Raw genomic sequence first — 24525 nt, 5'->3', positions numbered from 1 at the left:
ATATATATAATTTGTAGGAGGAAGAACAGAAGAAGTAGGTGTTTTGATTACCCTGCTCAGAGTTTTACTAAAACGCAGACTGACAGTAGTGGTGGACAGCAGATGGAAGATCTCAATCTAAGCAACTCCAGTTGAGTCTATTCATGACCTTTCCAAGTTCTGATAAAAATCTCCTGGTTCAGGATACCTGCTCTGAGTCATTTTGCAGTTTGTTTGGGGCCAAAAACCACACTTGTGTGTGGTCTAGCTCTTTAATAGTATTTGTTTTTTTGAAACTTTTTTTTTTTTTTACTTATGTCTGGGTCATGGCACATCCTAACTTAATTTTCATTCCGTCGTTAATGAAAAATACACACGAGACTAGATGAGTGCGCAGGGTGAAAGAGACTGAATCAGCACGCTGAATGCTCTAAAGGGAAAACTCATTTTTCATTCAAGGCTAATGTTTATTGCCACCTCTCTTGATCTGTGGCTTACAGATATGAGACTGCCGCCCTATTCAACAGAATTCAATTGAGCGAGGAACACAAATAAATGAACAGGGTTTATGCCATGGATGACTGAAGCACGCTCACTGTTATCAAGGTCTGCGAGCATTTTCAAGTTTCAAGAAAATGAAAAAATTATGACTCTATTAACAGAAAAAAAGCTCCGGAAATGAACGGAGAGCAAACTGTTTAACCTTTCTTTCCCCCTCAGACATGCGCTGACATGCAATGAGAAAACACACAACCCTCTACAGGACTCCGTTCACAATGAGGAAAAGGGATTATCTTATTCTCTCCGTCGCTGTCAGTCAGTGCGGCTGTGTCAAGCAGGCCAGTGAATCTATAACCGACAGCTCTCGACTGTCCTGCCAATTACCAAAACCTCATTTCCCACCTTATCAACGACGGCACCCTTAGCAGACAGTCAGAAAACAAAACCACGACCCCGTGCAAAATGTCGGAGGAAGGGTGCAGCTGCAACCCATCCGACCTCTCACAATAAAACAGGTACACACCGACATAGCACCAGACATGGCGGCAAGCACAGAGCACATGCTGATTCCTGAACATCAAAGAACAGGGAGGACACTAACTGGTACGTGTAGCTGATTTACTCACTTTCTGGAGGCACTCTGTCTTTGTGCGGACAGCCCGACAGGCTGCGGTGGTGGGGGTACAGGCCCGTCACGTGACCCGTTCCGTCACAGCCCGGCGTCGGACATCGGCTCTCCTTCTTGTCTGCGCGGGAAACATCTGTGGGCAGAAAGCATCATGACAGACTTGGAAAGTGTTGAGAATGCTTCCATGCTACCATCTTAATGATGATTTGTGGATTAATCGCAATGTGAAATTCTTAAATGTTTGCAGTTGAGTTTTGTTTGTTGTGTCGACTTGTAAGCAAGATGGTTATGCAGAGACCAGTGAAGAGCTGGTCACTGGAGCCTCTGTTCTGTATCTGTTTTAGAGCTGGACGTCGTCCTTACACCTTCTTCAGGTGTCTGAACTCCTGCCATCAGAAAAACACATTGAAAGCAGAAACACCAGTCTGCCACATAACAGTCAACCTCAAGATGGTGAGATGCCAACCTGCTGTCAATATTATGCATTTTTCATATTGCTTGAAACTATTGGCTTCACGAAATGACAATTACTCTAAATTTGTTAACTGTTTTGCAAATATCTTAGACATTGAGACAGAGTTCAAAATGTATTTTAATTCTGGTCAGTGTTTCTCCAACTAGAATCACACTCTCTGAAAATGTATGGGTTTTTTATACTAACTAAGCAAAGGATAATCATGACTAAATAAGAGCAGCAACCAGACCTAACATTACAGATGTTACTGGGCAACGTGTGCGATTTCTGTAGTAGTAAGAATACAAATATATGGTAAAAGTAAAAGTATATAACCAAAGATTAATGCTTAGAAGAGAACGGGAATGATGTAGGCAACTTGTGCTGCCGGTGTGTTTAGTTTTTGATTCTATGACTGTTACACAAGACGTTTTTATTTTTACATTCTGAAGATGAATAATTTCTAAAGACGCAATTTTGGCTTAAGCATAATGCTGCACATCCTTTACTGAGAAAGATAAGTACAATTTTCAAATCAATACCATTTCACTTGTTCAAATTTAACAAATATCCCCAATGTGGAGTCTTAAAAAGACAGAAAACCTCAAGAGTTTCTTTTCAAGTTTGTCTTTCCATTAATTGGTAGGCGCTGAAAGTTTGTACTCAGCTCGATACCAATACAGTAGTAAGCAAGCAAGTGACCTCATAGGTGCCAAAGAAGAACGCCAAGTTAATGGATGATATTTCTAACAGCAACTGCATTTTATTATATATTGTCTGTATGAACTCGGTTTAAATTCAACATATTTTGCAAAGATCTGTAATAAAGAAAAGGTCCCCTCACGCTGTCTACAACCAAATAAAGTCCAGCATCAGAGGCTAGCTTCAGAATTTGTGAAAGTAGACGACATGCCCGTTTCCAGGCCGGAAAACCAGTGGGATGAACTTGGGTGTGTTTTTGGGGCCGGATTGAAAAATGCTATTTTTACAAAAAAATAAATAAAAAATCCTTTCAAAATCAATCACCCATACATTCCAAATTGATCCTGGTTATCAAACAGTACTGTAAGATCAGGTAATTATTCAAAGTAATTAAAAAAATTTCCAAGGAAATCCAGTGGACTACATGAAGTCATTGACTTGCAGCATTCACTCTTCCTGGATGGGCACATAGCGACAGCAGAAAATCTCCTGCATTGTGTTATTGACTTTGCAGCGAACCCTCATACTGAGCAAGCATGTAGCCACAGTGGAGAGGAAAGCTTGAGCAGAATCTGGCACAAAACAAGCAGTCATCTGTCACGAGTGACTGCGTATTTGAGAAGATGGAGCAAAATGCGCAAAAGTAAGATGTAAGATTATTTTCTATGTTCATGAAAGTAAAAAGTTGATAGCAGGAGAGGGAGACGGTCTGATGAAAAGTCTACTAAAATCATAACTGCAAATCAAGTATAATCTGTTAGACTTTCTAAGGGGTAAAATTAAAGCTTTGAAACTCAAAAGCAATTTTTATCTGACCCCAACATCATTTCGAATGTTTTCTTTAGCAAATCTGTCTCCATGAATACAAGTTGTGATGTGGAGGAAAAGGAGAATAAACAGGATTTCAGTCTAGATTGAAATATAGCAGAAAAGTAAGTAAGTCTCATTCTTTCTCTGTGTCTATCTATTTTAAACTGTTTCTGACATTCTACAAAGAAAATATTTTTTGATATTTTAAATGTTTCGTTATTTGGCACACTTGAAACCAAATTATTTTTCTTGACCTTCGAATATGCTTTTTTATGTCTTTCTTCGACCAATATTTATTTCTGCATTCGTGTGTGGAGCCAGAATGAAACGATTAAAACAAAGACATGCATTAATTGCTTTGCTGAATTCAAATCTCTGTTTTCTTTTCCTCTCCATTTTCACAACATCAAAAGCACTTTTTGAGACATTCTCCTCCACACAAGAAACGAGATTGTCTTTCTCCCCCTAAATCCTACATCTTATATTTCCTTGCAACTAGATCAGATAAGGCTCCAACCAAAATGCACTTAGCTGTGCTGATTATTTATTTCATGTTCTGAATGGAATTACAGAAATAAATTACATTTTTAATGATATTTTAATATACTCAGACGTAACTGTGGAAATGTTGACGTAACAAGGGGAGGAACGATACACAGTTCTTTCATGTCTTAGACCATTTTCTTACTCACTTCACGTGAGCAGATATAAGCCCCCTCAGTTGGGTTGCGGTGTTAAAATCATTCGAGTCAAGCAGAAGGGAAGAGTTTGGAAACGGCAAAACCGAGAGGTGGCATAGGGCACACGTAACCATACATTTACAAATGAGTCACCAAACTAAATTTCATGTACCATTCATCAGAAAAGAACCATCTCATTATCCTCTGGGGCCATCATCCATCTATGCCACATTAGGCCCATGTGAGTTGGGATAAAACTGCAATGTCATGTCTGGCTCTTTTGTCTGGCACCAACACAATCAGGAAGCAAAGTTTCATGTTGATAGGGAACTTGAGCTGCAAGTAAAATGCAGCTTCTTTTGTATAATGGCTTCATTATACAATGTTTGCTGTTAATGTTTCAGCAGCACATTGGAAATAATTCTCCATTTCCATACATGTGAGTGCAAGCAGACGTGATGCTCATGCATCCCGCCTGCATCGCTTCTATTGTGGAGAGCGGAGGCAGCCAAGTGGAAGGCATATTAGAAAGCAGGGGATATTGATTGTGGCTGGGGACGGGCTGCGCTTTGCATAGCAAATGGCCCCCATTACCATACCATCTCTAGATAATTAATGTGCAGTCAGTGGGCCTGTCGTTCGTTATCGGTCATTTTGATACTGTTCAATTTTCATCTCAACCTCATGCTTCTTTTAGGGAGCCTTGCGTCTCCGCTAGTTTTTATAAATCACACACCGAAACCCTGGTCAACGAGTGTCTGTTACTATCTTGCCCGGGGAAAGATGCTATCGCCTTGCAGCCGTCTTGCATCCTCTCATTATACCAACATTATCCAGGCACAAAGGCCAGGGAAGACTCTTGAAATTAGCATTTGTGTGGCATTTAAGTAGCAATATAAACCTGCTTTGAGTTGTGTGGCATTTGAGGTGTAATATCATCCCGCTGTGAATTGCCATGCTCTTGTTTCTTGCTCTCATCTGATATCATCCATACAGATGACAATAACTTATCCACGTCGGTCTGTGTATTACTGGTGCAAATGATGAGAAGAATAAAGAAGTGATTATCTGTATTTTCCTTAGCGTTGTGCTGTTAAGAAGTGGCCTTGTATTGCAGATTCTAAAAACAGAAGACCCTTGTTTCATGGTTTCTTCCCCCAATCTGTTTGCCTATAGGTTTAAAAATAGGCTGCTTTACCCTGAGCTGCATCACAAGGATGAGATTTGCGGTCCTAACAGGCCATGCAGATTGCCATTACTTATGCCTGACAAGCCTACCCTCTGATGTTTCCATACTGGCCTATTTTACAATATAAGCTGCTGCTGCTGCTGCTCACGCTGGTGCCGAGATTCGAATTTCCAAATTGGCTGAAAGAAAAAAAGCTTGTCCCGAGGTTATACTGAGGTTCCCGGAATGCACACGTGTTTGTCTGGTCTCTTCTGCAGAGGAAATGAAATGCAGAATACTGAAAAAGTTAATATTTTACCTGAGCCTGTCAAATGAGGAAAGCCCTACTGTTGTTTGTAGATATGCTTTTTGCAGTATAAAACAAAACATGGATCTTGACCTTTGGTCTTTTGGAGCATCTTATTTTTTATGCTTTCTTTAGCCTATAAACTGGATTATTTGGATTATTTGAGTAAAATATTTTTACTCATATTTTTATTGAATAAAAATAAAGCATTTTTCTCAAGATAATTAACTAATCACTCAAAATATATATTTTCAGCAACTGTTACTGTTTTTCATACATAAAGCCACCTGCAGACTCAGATGATGATCTGAGACAAAATTATAAACATTGGCATTTTATTTGATCTAAAATAATTCAAAAATATTCATCCTAAAGTTCAATAGTGCATGCTCATTATGCCGATATTCTAAAGATGAAAATTCTTTCACTTGAAATTATCCTGTTTAAGATACAACACATGTACAAAACAAAGCTTTTCAGAATTTTAGAAGACCATAAAAACATTTGTCATTTGAAAGTCAAACTTAGATTTTTATTTTTTATTACTGAAATTCTTTTTATCAGCTTAATGTCCATTACCTTCAGTGATGAGTGAAGCAGAATTTTAGAGTAGCAAGTAAACAATAATTATTGCATGCAATTATCAGGAACCTACTGGGAAGGTGTAAATAATGCTTTTAAATAAATTACTGGTTTTAATAAATCATAAGACTATGAGACTGGGTCACAAACATGAATCATGTCTAATGGAATCCACTTACCTTTATGGAAGAAAGGCTTCTTCATGCCATCAGGAAGCCGGGCTTTGCGCTCAACACTGTAACCGTGACGTGGGCCGTGCTCTTCGTGGGTGTACCTCACCCCGTCTCTTCTGGCTGCGTCAGCAGCCATTTTATCCCGCATTGCTTTGGCACGCTCCGACTCTAGTGCAATAGCTTTCTCTAGCAGGGACAGATTCCCCTTTGTCATGTCAAACACTTCCTCCGATCGGTCCGACGTCACCGAGGCTGTGTCCTCGTCAAAGTCCCGGTGGCTGTTGGTGTGATATCGCTCATCGTGTGCACAGCTAGAGAAGGCCTTGGAGCGTGGGCTCAGCTGCTCCTCAAGCTTCATGAGATTGTCCATGTCAGAATAGTTCCTATCAAGAGTCCGTCTGTCGTCTTGGCTGCTGTGGTAATCTCCATAGCCGTGATGCTGGGGTTGCTGATTGGGGTCCCCGCACGAGTAGTGATTTTGCTGAGTTGGGCCATTTCGTTCGTTGGGCTTTGTTTCACTAAGTTTTCGAGCCAAGTCGAAGCACTGGTTCCTTAGGCACTCCAGACTGCTTAAACACACTTCCTCATCACTGTTTTCTATTTGTCCGTTACTGGAGGTCCTTATTTGACCGCCGTTGTGTGCATTTCCCCCATTGTGAGAACAGTCAGTGTCATCCCCGTTGCCGGACGTTCTGTTCTCAAACTCCTGTCCGTCTAAGCTGTCGGACAAAACCGCACCATGACCCTGTGCCAGCAGTTTGAGAGAGTCCACAGTTTCTCGAACCACATCGCTGTCAACGTCCAAACTCAGATCTTCTCGTTGTGTCTCATCCCCTTCCTCGTCCTCTTCTTCCTCATCCTCTTCCTCCTCTTCGTCATCTTCCTCTTCATCCTCCTCCTCCTCTTCTTCCTCATCTTCTTCTTCCTCCTCTTCATCCTCCTCATCATCTTCAGCACTGTGGGACGAGTTGCTGTTCATCTCAGACTCTGTCATGGCGCGATTGGCGGCGTCTTCTGCGATCTTGCCCAAGTTAAGGAGGGACTTTGCCACGAGCTCGTCATAGTTTTCATACTCATCATTGTTGTTGTCATCCTTCTCTGTTGCAGGACCGGATTTTCCAACACCGCCGCCTCCACTATTGTCTTCGTCCCCCTCACCAGTGCTCATCTGATCTTCCTCTGTTGGGAAGAAAGAACAAGCATCTTGTAATTCCATTTCCGTCATTCTATTTTACAGCTAAATCGGATTTCTGGGCTTGGACCATCTAAATTGGATAAGGAACTCTTTGCTTCCCCTTAATAATTTACTTTGAGAGTCTTAACAGCAGCTTGTGTTCTGAATTGTGAATCACCACAGGAAGTTAAATGCAGTGGTTTAGGAAAGTTCGAGGCAAAGATGCTCTATGAATCATGTTTTCACAGTAGGCCCCTGATTCTTTCTGCGCCATTCAGTACTGTGCAAAAGTCTTGACTCATTTCATGGGAAAAAAAAAAAAATTCCAGCGAGGCAAGGATGTTGTAGTCTTTTAAATGGTATTGATCAATATTTGTTTAAGATTTTTGGAAGTGTTTGATCGTTTCTTTAGACTTAAGTGACTTAGTGACTTAATCATACTTTATTCTTAATTACACAAATTAAAATGTATTTCAAAAGATCTAAATCTTGTTTCATTGTGAAAACAGTTTCCTCATCACAATAACTCAAGATAACTACTTTTAATCAGTGAGAATTAAAAATAGAAACTTCAAGTCGACATTTGAAGTTTGTATAAACTTTAAATAATGGCTGTTTTTGAAGTTTATACAAAGTGTGATTATGTTGTTTTAGAGCAGTGGTTCCCAAACTTTTTCTCCTGCGCCCCCCCCAGTGGTTTCCAAACATTTTCTGGGGCCCCCCCATGGATTACAAATGGCTGTCTGGTTGAACGACGTGTGGGAGGGGGTGCGAGGGGGGAGAGAGGATTCTTAGAGACTCCCTGTCCCTGGGGGGTGGGGGGAATCAACTTTTTTGGGAGCAAAATGAATGTACGTAGCTGAACATAGACAACAACATCGGTAGCTACTTGTTAAGCTTGAGGTGCTGTATTAATATTAGCTAGTCATCATTTAGTTAACTTTACCTGCATCCAGCAACTTTACTCAACTCAGTCGGTTAGTTTGGGGGAAAAACTGTAAAAAGTTCTTTGCGTTTTGCTGCCATGATTCCAACACACATCTGTGCAGTGCCGCACAGCAGCAGCAGGTCTCCTTCACTGCCGCACAGGTGTAAACCCAGCGCGAGCGTCAAAGCGCTCATGTTGCGTTAAAAGGCGGCTTGTAAAAACAGGTTACCACATGTTAACAATGGATGAAACAGTTTTAACTGCTGATAAAAGTGACAGAGGACACAGATATGGGAAGTGTGGAAGCCCCTACTGTTTCAAATTGACATAGGAATAACAGAGAGTTGGCCATTCTAAAGTAAAAACCCAGCGCATACAGCGTTCATGGTTTTTTTTTTTTTTCATCCAGATGGCTTTCCGCGACCCCCCTGCAATGGCACGGCACCCCCTCTAGGGGGCGCACCCCACAGTTTGGGAACCTCTGTTTTAGAGCAGTGGTCCCCAACCCCCGGTCCGTGGACCAATTGGTACAGGGCCCCGCAAGAAATAATTACATATTTTCGTTTTATGTATTATTTGAGTCTGGAGGATCTTTTATCTTGAAAATCCTTTAACCGGATTCTCTCAGTTACTTGCGTGCCAGCATTGAGCCCACAAGCAGCAAAATGAGTAAGAAACAGATCAGATGTCTTTGGAAAGTTTCTTTGCAAAGGGGAAAAGGCCCAGAGAAGAGACAGGAGAATGGATTTATCCCGGACCGGTAGGTGAGTCCCACATTACAAGCCCGCTCTGTGTAACATGCGGCGACCAGCTGCTAATGAGGCAATGAAGCTTCAAGCTGCTTCGCCACGTAGAGACCAAGCAGGCTGTGGATACAAGCAACACAGCTCAGATGTTATTGTCTCTCATTACTCCCAGATGGGACCGTCTGGTTGCAGAGAAACAAGCTCAGGGCTCCCGTTAGTCAAGTTAAAATAAGTTAAAATTTTCACGAAAGTAAAATGTTCGTTTTTGTGGCACATCTGTACCTTATTTTGAAGGGATATGTAGACATTACCATAGCGAGGAGATGAGTAGAGCTTGTGAGTCTTAAGTCTGGTTTAGACGGAAAGATTTAAGAATTGTTGGCCGATTCTCCAAACCTCTGTGACCACAGAGCTGATAAAAGTACAACAGGTACAGCAGGAGCAACACGAACCTATTCCAGTCACGAACATCGCGATGATAATTTAGTAAAACTCCCAAGATGGCAAACGGGAATTTAGAATAACCAAACACGGATGACGATGTAGAAACAATAGTGATAGTTTGTGGAATCATTTTAAGAGATAAAAGACGTAACAAAAAGAAAAGGCGGTGGATAAAAGACGAAGGAGCAGCCGCTCTATTTGCTGCACTATGATTTGGAGGTGAATATGTTTTTTCATAGTTAACATTTTTAACTAAATAAGCATAATAATGACCTTTGGATTTAATAATAAACATTTCCACATATCATCTCCGATATCCACAGGACTCTCAGTTGCGCAAAATGTCAGCTGTTTGGGATTCCCCTCTGTTCTTACGTCACCGCGCTTTCTGATTGGCTACCTGTCACATTCAACAGGTTGTATTCTTGTTCCCAGTCAGGGAAAACCCCACAGGCTGCGATAAAAGGGCCAAGACAACCCACATTGGGTATATTAAGGATTTAGCGGGAACACCAACATGCAGAAGCCTTATCTGACGGTTATCACCCTTCACCCACCCCTAGCCCCCTGGCCGCAGCAAAATTTCCAAGTCTTGACCGGTCCGCGGTAATAAAAAGGTTGGGGACCACTGTTTTAGAGTATTAAAAGTAAAACAAGGCTTCTTAAGTAGTAGAGATGGGAGAAACCTTAATTAAAATGTTACGGTTTCAAGTTTTAAAGTCATTCTAACAGTGTTCCTGGCCAGTTTTCACATCAACATTTAATTTTTTTTTCAAGATTAAATATTTAAAAATATTCTATCTAATATTCTATCTAATAAAGTGATTTCATCTAATAAAAGATAGATGAATCAGAGATGGGTTGGTACAACAGAAATGTATTTTTTTATTCCATACTCTTTCCTTTTTTCCAAAAAACTTAAAATAGATTTTGCACACTATGTAGTTATCCCATTTAACACACAATCCAACTGGAACTTGAGACATGCCTATTCAGTCTATTATTTTCTATTGAAAACGTAAATTCAAAGTCATGTCGTGGTGTTCAAACGGTAACATGATGAACTTCAGTCAGCAGCTATTTATCCCTTGCTTGTAAAGTTCTTTATTTTCATTAAATCATCAGTATCTTTAGAATTCCTTTCAGTGCCTAATTGATTCTGGCAGACTGCAAAGGTTACTGAACCTCTTCTGTCAGTAATTTCAAGCACTCACTCCTGGAGCACTTCCAATCTCTCCTTTCACGTTTCCGCCCTGTGCCGTTGAGAGCACATTGCTCATATTGGCGCCACATTTGCCTTTTACATTCCTGTGGAGAGAACGCACCTGGAGGTCCCCAATAACATGTAGATGCAAAAGGAACAAAAGTTTGCATCGCCTTTGGTAACATCAAAACCAGGGAAAAGAAAAATTATATTAATAAAAAAATATTTTTTACTACACTGACAAAACACAAAGATGTTTGAATATTTCTTGTGAAAATGGTCCTTGTTCTACAAAAGCTTTGTCATCTTTACACACATTTCTACACATCCAAATTTAATGAGAGCAACACAGCCTTTGCTGCCTGGCGGGTGAGGGCTTTAGAGCAGGAAGAGGGAACTGTCACGAATGACCAAGCACATATTTTGACAGCGAAAGGCTTCTTACAGCAACCTCCAGCACCAGGGGTTTAATTTTTGATGGTATGAAACATGGCACAGGGAAGCAATTTGAAGAGCAATCAAGGTACACAAAAGGGATATAGAAGCGACGCAGATTAAGGAGGGAACAGAGGGATTGCCCTACCCTGAACTGACGTCGTAGTAGCGACAATGGGCGTGCATGTGAATGAAAAACACAGAAAAGCTCCTGAATTTCACCTGGAGATCGGTAACTGTGGGCTATCAGTAAATGGGAACAGCAAAGATGATGCGTACTGGAAGAGGTCATACACCAAATCCAATGCTCCTCTTTCGATGTTTAATAATTACAGAACCCTAACAAAATAAGGGTGTGCAGAATTCTTTCCGGCAACAGCAGTCTTGTACAACACTTATAAAGGGTAGGTGCAGACAACTTGCCTTCGATAGAAACAGAGTGAGGTCAAAGAGATAGTGGCACAGTCTCAGTGTTCAAGATAAAATCTCAGCCATGGGCTCTAATGAAAAGTAGTCTGAAAAGATGTTTTCACATGTCTGCAAGAAAATAGGCGAAGCCACATCAACACTTTGGGTGGATGGAGCTGCGCGCCAAACAGGGTTAACACACTTCTCTCTCTGAGCTTCACTCTTAATTGGACTTGAAGGCACTGTCAGGTCCAATCGTGATGCGTGGGTGCAAAGACGAATCTGCTGGAGAGAAACCTGCCAGATCTGCTGTTTGGTGCATCACTGGGGGAAGGGGAGATCACAAACATATGGGGCAGGAGCTTCTGAAATCCCACTGCCAAAACTGGGTGGAATTTTGGTGATATTTCCTCGGGTAGGTTAAGATTTGTTCAGTGAAGGATGATCAAGTTAATTTTCCACTTCTCAAACAAATTTCAAGTTTTGAGTAGAGATGATCAAATACAATTCAGATTTCTTTTAAAATTATGCCTTTCAGGTTAGGGTCATGTTGAAAATGTCAATCCTGATATCTAGTTTATATCTTTAGAAAGTGGTTGATTATGCCAATATTTTTTCCACAGGTTTTACACTGGGCACAAGACAGGTGGGTGCCCACTCTCCACTGTTTTAACACGCAGCTATGAAATTCAAAACTTGTCGATGCAAAGCTGTAAAAAACACTTTGATGGCAGTCAATACGAAACAAAACAGATATTATTTCCGCCATAACTGCAGATGTTCTTTTTACATGTTGGGCTATGAAAAACTCTTACCAGATCAGCTATTTTATCTTCATTTTTCTGATGGATCTTGTTTTTCTCACTTCACGGTTTGTAATCCCGATGTCAGACATTTCCTCAACCCTTTAAAAAAATCCCTGTCAGACGTTTTTGAGAAGATATTTTTCAAAAGTATTTGATGCTATGAATGAAAACACAAGTACTCAAATTAAAATCAAATTGTACCGTGCATGTTTAACCTAAAAATGGATATATGATCGCTTCTATTCTCATAAACTAGATTGATCTGAAGTGAATTTGGACTTGATTGATTTCTGTACAACGGCATATGGAATGAATCGGTTTTATCTGCTGTAATCTGGTATTATATAAACAAACTGAGCTGAAGTGATACTGAATTAAATTATGTGGTTCCAGAGTAATGAGATTTATGCTTTCTATGAACATGGTGGCATGCCAGGCTATCTCTGCTGCTGATCATACCAATAAAATGCTGGAGCTCATAACTCCAATGAAAAGGCAATTCTGGTTGCTTGAATACATTCATCATGGTCCTTTTGATATGGACTCACATGATCGGCTATGTTATCTATAGTATATCGTTACAACTTCCTACCGTTGTTACCATTGGTATCTTATCAGTGGCACAGTCTGCAACTTTTAAATAATATGATTTCCTGTTCTGGTCAATTAATCCGGCTTCGTTTAAAAGTAAAAAAAAAAAAAAACACATTTCAATTCATCATGTCAAATTTAGCGAACACAAACTACATGAACACTTGTACAAAATAAAAGTTTTAGGATAATCTCAGAGAATGATGACACAAAAAACAGTAAAGCATTTTTTCTGTTTTGAGGGGCCTTAAAGCCTATTCTTCGTTTTTGAAAACTTTCTTCTATATCGAAAAAATTCTTCTATATCAAAAAAATTCACAAAATGCACCACATTTGCTGAATTTATTTCTAACATTGTCCTTTAGTACTCTTACCTTGCTGTTGATTCTGCTCTCCGTCTTCCTCCTCTCCTTCTTCATAGTCCACTTCCTCTATAGCTTCCTCGTCCTCCTCTTCTGCCTCCTCCACCCTCACTTCATCGTTTTCCTCCTCTTCATCTTGCTCCACCTCTACCTCCTCCTCTTCCTCTCCCTCGTCTCCCTCTCCTCTGTCCTCATCCTCCCCGTCTTCATGCTCCATTTGTTCGACATTATAGTCCATGTAACCCTCCACGTCTTCCTCTTCAACTTCTCCCTCCTCCTCCACGGCCCCCTCGTCGTCTTCCTCTTCCCTGTCGTCCATCTCCTCTGTCCCGTCTGTCTCGTAGCACTCCTCCATGGTGGAGTTGTCCATGTCATCCAGGTAGGTGCTCCTCTTTGGAGAGGTTTCCAGAGTTTGCCTGTCTAGACCCTTCCTCTTCTTGGCCACAGGGCAGCCGTACACACTGCCGAGGACAAATGAGAGTACCTGTTAGCAATGTTAGCTAACCTACAAAGATTACATCCCTTAATTTTCTGAAGTTGTTACATTAAAAATGCTATTTTTTCTAAATGAAGTTTTTGTGAAAAACCAACACTTGACAGACCAGTTACAGCATAATTGTGAGTTTAACAACAATTAAACAGGAATAAATCAATTGTTAAACTAAAGCTAATAGAAGTCTTGCTTAATGTTTGCCTTAATTTATATAGGGGAGACAGAAATCACAATAAAACATGGTGGTGACAGAATCATGCTGTGGGAAAACCTTTTCCTTAGTAGGGACAGAAAAGCTGGTCAGAGTTAACGAGAATATAGATAGAACCTAATGTAGGGCAGTACTTGAACATAACTGATAGAAATCTAGCTAAAAGACTTAAAACTGGGTTGAAGGTTCACCTTCCCCCAGGACAATGACCCCAAACATTCAGCTTGGGCTAAAACTGAGTGGTTTATATAAAAGCATAGTCATCTTTTAGTCAACATCTAAACATAAAACACAATTGAGAATCCGTGGAAAGACTTGAAAACTGATGCTCACAGATTCCTTCCATTCATTGTGACTGAGCTTCAGCTATTTTATTTACAAAAATGTTATTCTTGAGATGTGCAAAGCTGGAAGTGGAATACCTCCAAATACTTGCAGATGCAATCACAGTGAAATGCAGTTCTGCAAAGTATTGACTCGTGGGGGACCTAAAGGAGGAAATGACACACTTTTTTAAATTTCTCCAAGACAAAAATTAAATTGAAAAATGTGTCTTTTTTATTCCAATCCCCCCAAAATACATGAACATTTGTAGTGATGAAATGGCTAAGTGTGAAAAGCATTCAAGTGGTCTAAATACTTTTACGAAGTACAGCAAACATCACTGCTCATGTTAACCTTTATTTTGTAAAGCTTATTTACAACATATTGAAAGGAGTTCAATAATTGCAGGGTCAAAGACGGAAAACATAACATCTCAAGTTGTTCCGCCGAGACAGACATCAGGTTTTAATTAGATGTGCTCATTAACTATTGAGTTGTTATACTAACGTGATCTCTTTTTTTCTTACATTCCCACACATACAAACCCTTAAATGAAACAAAATCAAAAGATTTAATGTCAGTTTTTCCTTAGGCTAAAGAACACCACAATGCCTGCCCTGTAAACACCTCCAAACTCAACTTAGAGTTGTGAAACACAACAGCTTTTCCAAAATTCACTCCGAGTGAGAACAACCTGTAGCCTGAACACTGAATCACATCAAGGCACCTCAGGTTTTAATGTATTCTCTGGCTCTCCTCTGCATCTAGGGGACAAATCCTAATCTGATAATCTGATAATCTGTGTATTTGCTCAGGCTATTGATCAGAGGGATCTTATTCCATTTGACTCATCAAACCTGAGAGAGTCCTGGAGCATGTGCCTGATTTCAGAAATCACCCACACAGTCAGTATTTTTGAGCTTTTTGAGCTGTTAAATGAACCCAAAAGACTCTGGTCACATTCACTCAGCTATGAAATATCCCCAGGTTCTCTTCTGTGCACAGCGTCAACACTAAAACTAGGAACTTTAAGTGAATGGAAAGATGTTGGTGAGATTTGAACTGAAACAACAGCAGCAAACTGATAAGTCTACACCACCTACCTTTCACATATCCCAATCCAGTTCTATTCAATAGCCTATCCATACTCAGTCAGTCAAGGCTAAATCTCGCCCAGTCTGGGGATTCCTTAATGGTCTGACCCCCTGCACCACCCGTGACCAGGAGCCTCATTTCATTAATCTAAGCCTACATGGAAACTCATTCCCTGCCTGACAAGCTCTCCCCCCCAGGGCAGCGAGAGGGTTTGCGGGACAGTGAAGGGGGTGGGGGGGTTGAGACTGAGCTGCAGCACAGTGATCAATAGTGCTTGTGACCAAACATCTCGAAAGCACATTAAAATGCCACTCATCCTGGCTCCTCTGTTCCATGGCCCTCTCCAAATAAATCAAGGGCCAGTCCCAGCAGGCAGGCGGGCAAGCAGGAGAGGAGGGGCAGAAAGGGAGAGAAGTGGTGTGAAAGGTAGATAGACACGGGTTCTCACCCCCTCCTGCTTTGTCACCTAGCCCTGCTTTTCTACCTGTTTTTTTTTTTTTTTTTTTTTTTTTTTTACAATAAAACAGTCTGAAGGCAATGTTTCTTGTCAAGCTTTGAGCTGCAGTGTGGCTCTGTGCCTGACAGGTCTTAATGCAACTACATCCAAAAATAATTTTTAAAAAAGACCATGTTGTTGAACTGAATAATTGCTGCAACATCAGCTAATGGACAGCAAATAATAAGAGGTGGGCTGTGGATTTTTTCATTAAAAGGAGTCAAGTGCACATTATTATTTTAGGGGCAGGCTTGTACAACCACTGGAAGTGGACCGCCTTAATGTGCGCAAAGGAATTTTAATCGCAGTGGTGACAGGACAGTGCAGTCTGGCCTTCCTTTGTCAGATTAATAGTTTCCCCAACAAGATCAGCTTGTTCTTGTAGAACCACAGGTCTAGTCAAAACAGAATTTTTATTCCCAGAGGGAAGATTTTGGCATCTCCAAAAATGAGAAGCATTTGATGCGTTGTTGTTGTGCTCAATACATATTTTGTAACATGTCCAGCATATTCTAGATTGATTAGTTGTTGTTGGCTAGTTTAGAAATGAAGAAACCTTTCAAATGCCTTGCTAAGTAAGCAAATACCCTAAGATTACATCAGGCAATCTCACACTACATTTTACCAACCGTCTGTCTCATTATATATCAAATACATTGACATTACAAAGTAAAATAGACACAGCATTATAACAGCTTCATTGTTAACTTAACATCATTTCCTTCGGTTTGAGAGAACTTTATAAACTCCTGTTCAGTCATAGATTTTTACAGTTAATTTTATGTTGAGTGTTGTTTAGTTGTCAATTTTAGTATTCTAAACAAATGCCAGCAATACAACAAAGACTGCTTTCTGGATAGGCATGATGATGAGGCAAACTTTTTTGATACATTAGAAACTGATTGGTTCCGGAACAGTGCTATAATTCACCACAGCTTATTATCGCTGTAAGAGCTGAGTTCTTAAGTGTCCTTTAGATGTCTAACTGTTGCTATATGATGAAAAGGTATGTTTGCCTTGCTTCTAGCGAGCCCCATGATGACTAAACCTGCAGGAAGCCTCCGCAGCTTCCCACGTTCTTCCAATCCTGCCACCGAGTGACCTTGTCGGCAATGTTCCTCATCACAGGCCTTGCATCCCACTCACTGCACTTAGCAATTAAAATTCCTCAAGTAATTAAATGGTATTTTACTTGAAAAGAGGACTAATTCAGCTGGAAATGTGAAGAAAAAAACAAGACGATGAGAAAATACTGCACCATTCTAAGTTGCTTTGACCCCCCTCCTCCCCGACCACCTTCCTGGCAGAATGACAAAAATCCTCCGAGAGGCGCGTGCAGGATGGGAGGCAGCAATCAAGAAAAGAAAAGAGCTTCAGACCACAAAAAGACCACTTGATTTTTCTATAAAGTGGGCATCCTTAGCATTACAAGATGGAACAAATTCTATTACAGTGTGAACAAGAGGCCCCCTTAATGCAGAATAGCCCCGTCAGGAGGCATTGTACTGAACGGGCTCCAGTTCCTGGAGCATTAACGTGAGACAGGGGAGAGGAGTGGCAGGAGACAGAGAGCTCCTGTTTGGCTAATTTCAGTCGACAGTTGAGCGACTGCTGGAATGCGACACCGTTCCACGGTGCCTTTATTAGCAGTCATATTAGCGGCTGTTCGCAGCGGGGGCAAAAGCTTTAGCCGGTCATTAGCATCACACACTATTTGTCTCCCTGATGCACGGATGAAGGTGCTGTAGCTGCTCCCCCTGCCTCCTTTTTCCTTCATCTTTTCTTTCTGCCATCTTTACGTTCGCCATTCCTACATTCCTCTGCATTATTTCAATATGTTAAGGTTTTCAAGCGTAAGTTGCTCTCTGCATTACTATTCCTGGTATTTTTCCCTGGTTTCTCTAACACTGCTACTGTCTTCATCGCACTTATTCCTCCACAGAGCAGACTGGAGACAGAGGGAATGCACCACCTCCGACTGTGCTCCCTATCCAGCAGGAGGATCTATAGACACGTGTGGCAGAGCCCCGTCTCCATGGTGATACCCTCCAGAAACCCACGAGGGATTCGCCATCCTCACAGCCAGTCAGCCAGCCAGTGAGGAAAAATGAGAGAGAACGGCAGGCAGGGAGAGAAAATGAGGGGTGGGGAGGAAAATTAGAGGCTATAGGAGGCGAGACAGATTGGAGAATGTATGCTTTTTTTTGTGCATTTCTGTATGGAGGCCTCTTTCATGTGTGCACAAACCCGGGAAATATAGGGTACAGGAGGGATAAAGAGAAGGAAGGTTTTGCGTGTGAAAGAGGAGTGAGGATCATTTCAGAGCTGTCAGGCTTCTCCCAGTAGCAGAGGAGAACAAAAGGCAGTGTCTTGGTGCAGGAGGCTCAGCAAGTGCATGGCAGACGCCACAATTTGGGGCGTTTGCTGGCAGCTCAGTCTCCAGCTTGCACATTTGCTGTTCTGGCCCATTCATGAGCACAGGAATGACGACCAGACTCATAAAATATCACCTCAAATTGCCTTGGTCTTGACACAATTCCCAACTATGAAGCTCAAATGATGCTTGCGCATAATAATGTGTCTTCCTGGATTTACAAAGCCAAAATTTGACAAATGACAACTCTCCCTTCATCAATGGTGCTGAAATAACAGACATGCTTTTCACTGCAATGGCATAACAACCGCTGGTTTTGGTAATTTACAAAAGGCCAAAAACTGATTATGTGAGTGATCTCTTAAATTTATACCTCATATCATGATTTGGATATTAGTTTCGCTCACCTTTATTCAATGCTTAAAGGTAGAGATGCACCCAGTGAAGTTTCATTTCTACTTATGAATAGCAATGAAAATGAAAATGTGAACTTTATTTTCTGGTCAGTGAATGCAACATGCTAAAGTAAAACTGGGCAGTGCCAACAAAACCACAACTGAATTTGTTCCTAAGTGAAATGGCTATATGTCCAGTACTAACAGGGTGTTAGAAATGAAATACAAAAAAAGCTGTTAGAAGCTTAGAAGCTACAGTTTGTACCTTTTTTTATTCTTTGTAGGCATGTTCATTGTTTAATTAGACTACTAACTGGCCTAAGCCAGTAAAGATACATCAGTATACAGCATGAAAACTTTATATTGACTCAAAGTTGTTCTGGTTTATCATCTTGAGGAGTCCATTTCTTAACATGCTGGCTTTTTATCTTTTGGAATTATAATGGTAAAGTTGTACTCAGCAGGAAACACACATTATGTGTGTTTTTTTTATAGTAAGTCATAATACTTGTGCTAATGGACCATATACGATCAATGCTAAATACACAGAAACATAAGGATGGAGCCTTCTGTCTGTCTTTTGTGTTCCTTTCTTTTTTTTTAGCTCTTCATCAAGGAGTTTGGGGATGAATACCCAAACATAACAAACAAATCAATACTACTGATACTTGTGGGGACAGTTTAGTTAGAGCTCACATTTTATCTGCAAAAGGAACAAAGAAAAAGACGATGACAAACAGTTCCACCTGTCACTCCACGATCTGTCCTGGATGCACAATCCGTACCATCAGCTTATTTCTGCAGGACTGGGCAAAGCTATTGATTTGAGTGGAATTTGTAGAAAAATATAGAATGCAAAAATAGAAAGAAATTCTAGAAGATTTGAAAAATGGTAGTGAACAGTAATCCGACTTGTCAAAGAGTACATTTACAGATCTTAAAAAGAAATCAGAAAAACGCCTGAAATTCGTATCGGTACGCGTGAGCTTCTTTAGTACCTAAATATCCCACAAAGATCTAATGTCTAGTCCCCGTGTGGTCAGTCCAAAAAGGATGGCGGGCAAATGCAAAATATAATTCTTGAAGTTCACAAACTCATCAATATATAAACTTGGTTCCTTCCATCTTTTGCACAGCCTTCTACTCCTCTTCTTGACTTATCTGTACGTTTCTGCCTAAGCGCAGCACAATGAACAAGCAACCTTTCCAGTTGGCAACTTCCATGTGTTTAGGAAAATCTTCCAACATTTATCCTCTAAACCCACCCAAAGTGTTGGCTGCTCATTTTTTTCTGCCTTGTGTGCTAATTATCAAACCAAAGTGTTTTTGGTGCTTAGCTAGAGGTTTTTCTCTATGGTGGAGAACAAATTGGAACTGCTGAAGATGGGAGGGATGAATCAGGATTGCACAGATCATTTATGTTTCACCAGACGATATGCCAAATTTTTTATTCTGATTTGCAAAGGGAAAGGGACGTAATTTACAACGTTTTCTTCATTCAATGTTAAGCTGGATTTAATTATTGTTTAGATATTATTTTGACTCTATTCTGTCTTACATCTTCACATAAAGTACATTTGGCTTAAATACGTTTGCCATCTTTATTAGTGCCTGCCAAAAAAATGAAGGGTTATTGAAGTGACAACATTTCACAGAATGTAGTCTGCGAAAAAGCTTTCTGTGTTTTAGTCTGAATAAGACCCAATAAAACACATTTATTTATTTAAAGTCATTTTTAATAAATTGCAATATTATGGAAAACAACATGTATTTCAGTAACTCAAAGTGAAACACACTACATAGATTATTTATACACAGATATTTTAACTAATTCTCATTACGTTCCGCTTACAACTAATGAAATCACAACATTTTAGATTAGAATATTACATTGGCACCATAAAAGTGTTTAATACAGAAATATTGGATTAATGAAAAGTATGTTTATTATTTGCTTTAGGGTTGTTACACGAGCCTCATCAACACATATTCAGTTTTTTTTTTAAATATATGATGAGATTTTGTTTTTTGGTAAAGAAAAATCCATACTAATTGTTATTAACCTTTATATTTTTGTTCCCTGTATATTTTCCAGAAGACTGTGCAGCTCCCATTTCCAACTGGAGACTGGCCATGTCCATTCCTCCGTCCCAAATGAAATAGTCTTGGCTGGTGAAGACCATGTGAGAGACACTGCTCAACATTTGTCACAAAACTGTATAGTTATATTTTGATATTTTAATAAATAATCAGTGTATTAACAGCAATAAGCGTTTAAGTAAAAAAAAAATCATAGTCCTAAACTTTGAAATGTCTTTGTAAACATGTTGTTTATGTCAGAGATGCATACATCTTTAAGACAGATGCGTTATCAACTATGAGAATATTAGTATTTATATTATACAAGCTATTTTACATAATTCACTTGTGGAAGTCTTGGGGAGGAGAGCTCATCGAGCAGCTGATTCTAGACTGTAATGTGGCTATCTGTCATCCTGCTACTAAAATCACTCCCGGATTAGCCAGGTAAGGAGTCTTTCCACCAGCGTAATGACTTCAATCAATCACCTCGACTCTCGGATGCATAAGGAAAGAACATCTAGGTAGCTACTAGCCCATCAGCCATTTTCTGAGGAGGACTTCCCTCTTCTTTTGTTTTGTTTTTTTTCATCTGTCTACCGAAGCCACTGAGGAGGCTGTCACAGTAGCTGTTTGTTTGGAAGAATTGATGGAGTGATGAAGCAGTCTTTGGCTGTGATGAACCACCTGAGTGAAGATATATTAGCTGTGTTTCTGTTTTGTTTATTTCTTACCTGCTGTGGAACGTAATCATTACTTGATTAGAAGCCAATAAAATACATTACAAATTCTTATCACTAAGTGCCTTATTGCTCGGAGTTCTTCACTTTCTGTTTGCATGTAAGAAAACCAGAGTGATTTGCCAAAAATCAATTGTAAAGTACTGATTACAATGCAGGCGGTAGAATAAAATTAAAGGCGAGATCTAAAGGAAAACGATGCTATCGATATTTCTAGAGAATTTTTTAAAAAGTGCTGAAAATTTAAATTATTAAATGGCAACCTGAAAACTTCTCCTTTTGTTCTATTAACAATTGATTTATATTTTTTCTGGCTGAGTCCATTTATATTAGCATGGTAAAAAAAACAACTAAAAAAAACAGCCACTTGTTCTACACTTCTGCTCTTGAGAAATTATTGCTTCCTGGATTTTGTTGAAGGATTTTGTTGCAGTTTTAAACTTTACCCAATTGCTAATGTTTGGCTGTGACACATGTAATGCACCAGTTTGACGCCATGAAGCTTACCGGAAATCTCTCTTCCTACACTGCAAAGAGAGAACTGTCAAGCCAAACGAAATGACTGGAAATGTTAATTCAACATTTGGAAATTTGGTCAACATGGACTAAATGACTGTATTCACTTTCTCCGTTGCCATTGACAAACTACAAGAAAAATGAGAATTGAATATTCTGCAAAACATTTTTCTGTGACTTTTTAACTTATCTGCAAAGATGGTGACACTGTAGTCAGTGTCATCATCTGGAAAAAAAATACTACTGGAAAGTAGTAACTTTTATTGGTTTAAGAATTTTATACCATTATTATTATTTAATTATTTGCTTTATCACATTTGCAATGTCCAAAATTACCAAGTAACACTTGTTTCATTATTGGTTTCAACAAGGTATGGTAAGTATGGTTTGATTCCCTAAGAAAATTATTATTGAGTTTATTATTGAGGGCAATACTGAGAAGGTTATTTTATTTTATTTGCAGTAGATTTCATTCAAAATGATCACACCACTAACATTAAATAGACCCTTTGCTAAAGATTTAATCTCGAACCGAAACCAGAAGATCTGGACACAAGTTAGGGACAAGAGAATATATAGATTAAAAACATAATGAATGCATGGCTGGTGTACATCTTTTCATGCGATTTGTTAATAATAACCATCACAACCAGGCTTAGTGGTTACAGTAGTTCCTCAATAACATAACAGAGTAAAAAATCTTCCTTTTGTGAGGCCAACTCTGTTTCATATTTGCTAAGCCTCGTCTTTCCACCAGTGGAGCAGGGCTTCATGACACTGATGTAATTCTGTTGGCAGCTGCTGTGGAAGGGAAGGCATGCCGGAAGGAGGAGGAAGAAAGATCCAGAAATGGGTATGAAATGGGTTCAGAGGTTAGGGGTCAGGATGAGCCCGAGCCCGGAGGTGGCCCCGAGTCGCTAACCCATTCAGAAAGCGCCACCTCCCCTTTCCACTGCCAAGGTCCCACCCGCCCCCAAACCCCCACGGCACGCTCGGCACTAACCGTACATGATCTGCCATTCCCTTTGATGTTGTTCCACCGGGAGGCAGTTATAAAAATAAAAAAGAAGAAAAAAAGTGGGGATAGGAGAAAAAAAAAAGCATAAACACCACCTGTTTATCTGACGTCAGGTAATGTCAGAAAGGCAGTTTGCAGGCTTGTCATAAAGCACAGAAGGCAAATGAGGGGGAGCATTTACAAAGGGAAAAAATAAACAAATACGTGCACGCCACTGTAAATTTGGCAGCCGCACTGTTGAAGGGCTTTCAAAGCCTGCTTTAAACTGTGTTAGAGGACAGAATATGCAGCAGAACAAATAAATTAATTAATTAAGTCCTAGCAGGCGAAGAAAGAGACTCGGTGATGCAGAGTAGACAATATAATAGTGTTTTAGTGAACTGTCATTACAGCGGTGATTGTGTTTGAGCGGACCAATCTGTGTCCGGCTCAGTCGTGCTGCTGAAGTGATAACAGCTGAATCAGAGCTAAACTGAAATGAACCCCGAGGCACCATGCACAGTCTGAAGTGTATAAACTAATGACAGAGCTGACAGATCCAACCAGCTCAGTTCCTTTCACCCCCAGCCCACACACTTTTCGGGGTTTTTTTGGTGATATAAAGCTTTCCCATTAAATATGGAAATTTCTGTTTCGGTGACAGATACTTCACGGAGGGGGGCTGATGGCATGCACTGTGTTTTTTGGAACGGGAAGTGGCAGATTTTGATTAATGCGACCTTATCTGGTGCTGCACATGGAGACAGAGGGCTTCCTGAGCTTGGTGGGGGTGGATGGATGCCTGTTCTTTCTTTACCAGCCATCTTTCTCTCTTCAATTTGATATTACTCTGCATTTCTTCTTTTTTCATTTTGCTTTTGTTTTTCCTTTGCCGTTGTCATCCAAATCCTTGCTTTACTGCACGCTTTTCGAAGCCCTCTGGTGATACTACATGACTCCTCTTTGGACTCCCTATCATTGAATCTCAGTTAATTAGAATACATCTTACTCAATCATGAGGAATAGTTCCCACTTATCAGTTGTCCATCAAACAGTAACTCACCTCCATATGGAGGGTAAGTCACAAAAGACCATTGCTAAAACATTCATGCAATGATCTGAATGTTTTCAGACCACGGCCCGAATGAAAAAGTGGTTAAAGAAATTGTGCACAACCAACAAAGATTGTTCCAACATTGAGTGGTTTATAAAGCGAAGCTCATTCAAGATTTTTGGAGATATACACAAGATGAACATTGCTACTACAGGCACATATAACTTTTCCGTTTCTTGTTCTAAACCACTTCAGAACCAATGGAGTGATTTCTGGCCAATCAACTAACTTTCCTGACAAAAACCGCAAATGTCTGGAGGAAGATGAGAGACACCAGACACAATATTGCAGATATGCTACAGACTGATATTAAAGCAACCTGGGCTTTTCTTAACATGCTCTGTGCCACACTGTAATGCTGCAAGAAGTATCAACAAAGTATGTGTGTGTGTGCACTGTACATCTCAGCGACATACCGGTATGTTTCAGTACAAAAATATTTTTGCATGAAAATAATCTTATTAAACCGGTCTTAAGCAACATTAGAATTAGAAGCCATAAAAAAAATAATAAAAATAATTCGAATTAAGCATTGAAATAGCCATATAATTTGGTAATATATCATAAAAGTTTCACTTTTTGAATCAAATGACTGAATTAAGTACATTT

The 24525-nt window shown here is 40.0% G+C and overlaps 1 protein-coding gene across 5 annotated transcripts in view; it reads right to left on the bottom strand.

Moving 5' to 3' along the window:
* myt1lb (myelin transcription factor 1-like, b) overlaps positions 1 to 24525 on the bottom strand; it is a 134247-nt gene that overhangs the window by 27379 nt on the left and 82343 nt on the right. For all 5 annotated transcript variants that reach the window (XM_017302503.1, XM_017302502.1, XM_017302504.1 and 2 more), the window contains exons 5-7: positions 13095 to 13543; positions 5991 to 7163; positions 1107 to 1241 (exon numbers count right to left, since the gene is read on the bottom strand). In XM_017302503.1, the coding sequence (XP_017157992.1) occupies positions 1107 to 1241; positions 5991 to 7163; positions 13095 to 13543 (1757 nt within the window). The remainder of the gene's footprint in view (positions 1 to 1106; positions 1242 to 5990; positions 7164 to 13094; positions 13544 to 24525) is intronic.

This window comes from Poecilia reticulata, linkage group LG22, assembly GCF_000633615.1.
Source record: "Poecilia reticulata strain Guanapo linkage group LG22, Guppy_female_1.0+MT, whole genome shotgun sequence".
NCBI lineage: Eukaryota > Metazoa > Chordata > Actinopteri > Cyprinodontiformes > Poeciliidae > Poecilia > Poecilia reticulata.
This window is presented reverse-complemented; position numbering and strand designations above follow the sequence as displayed.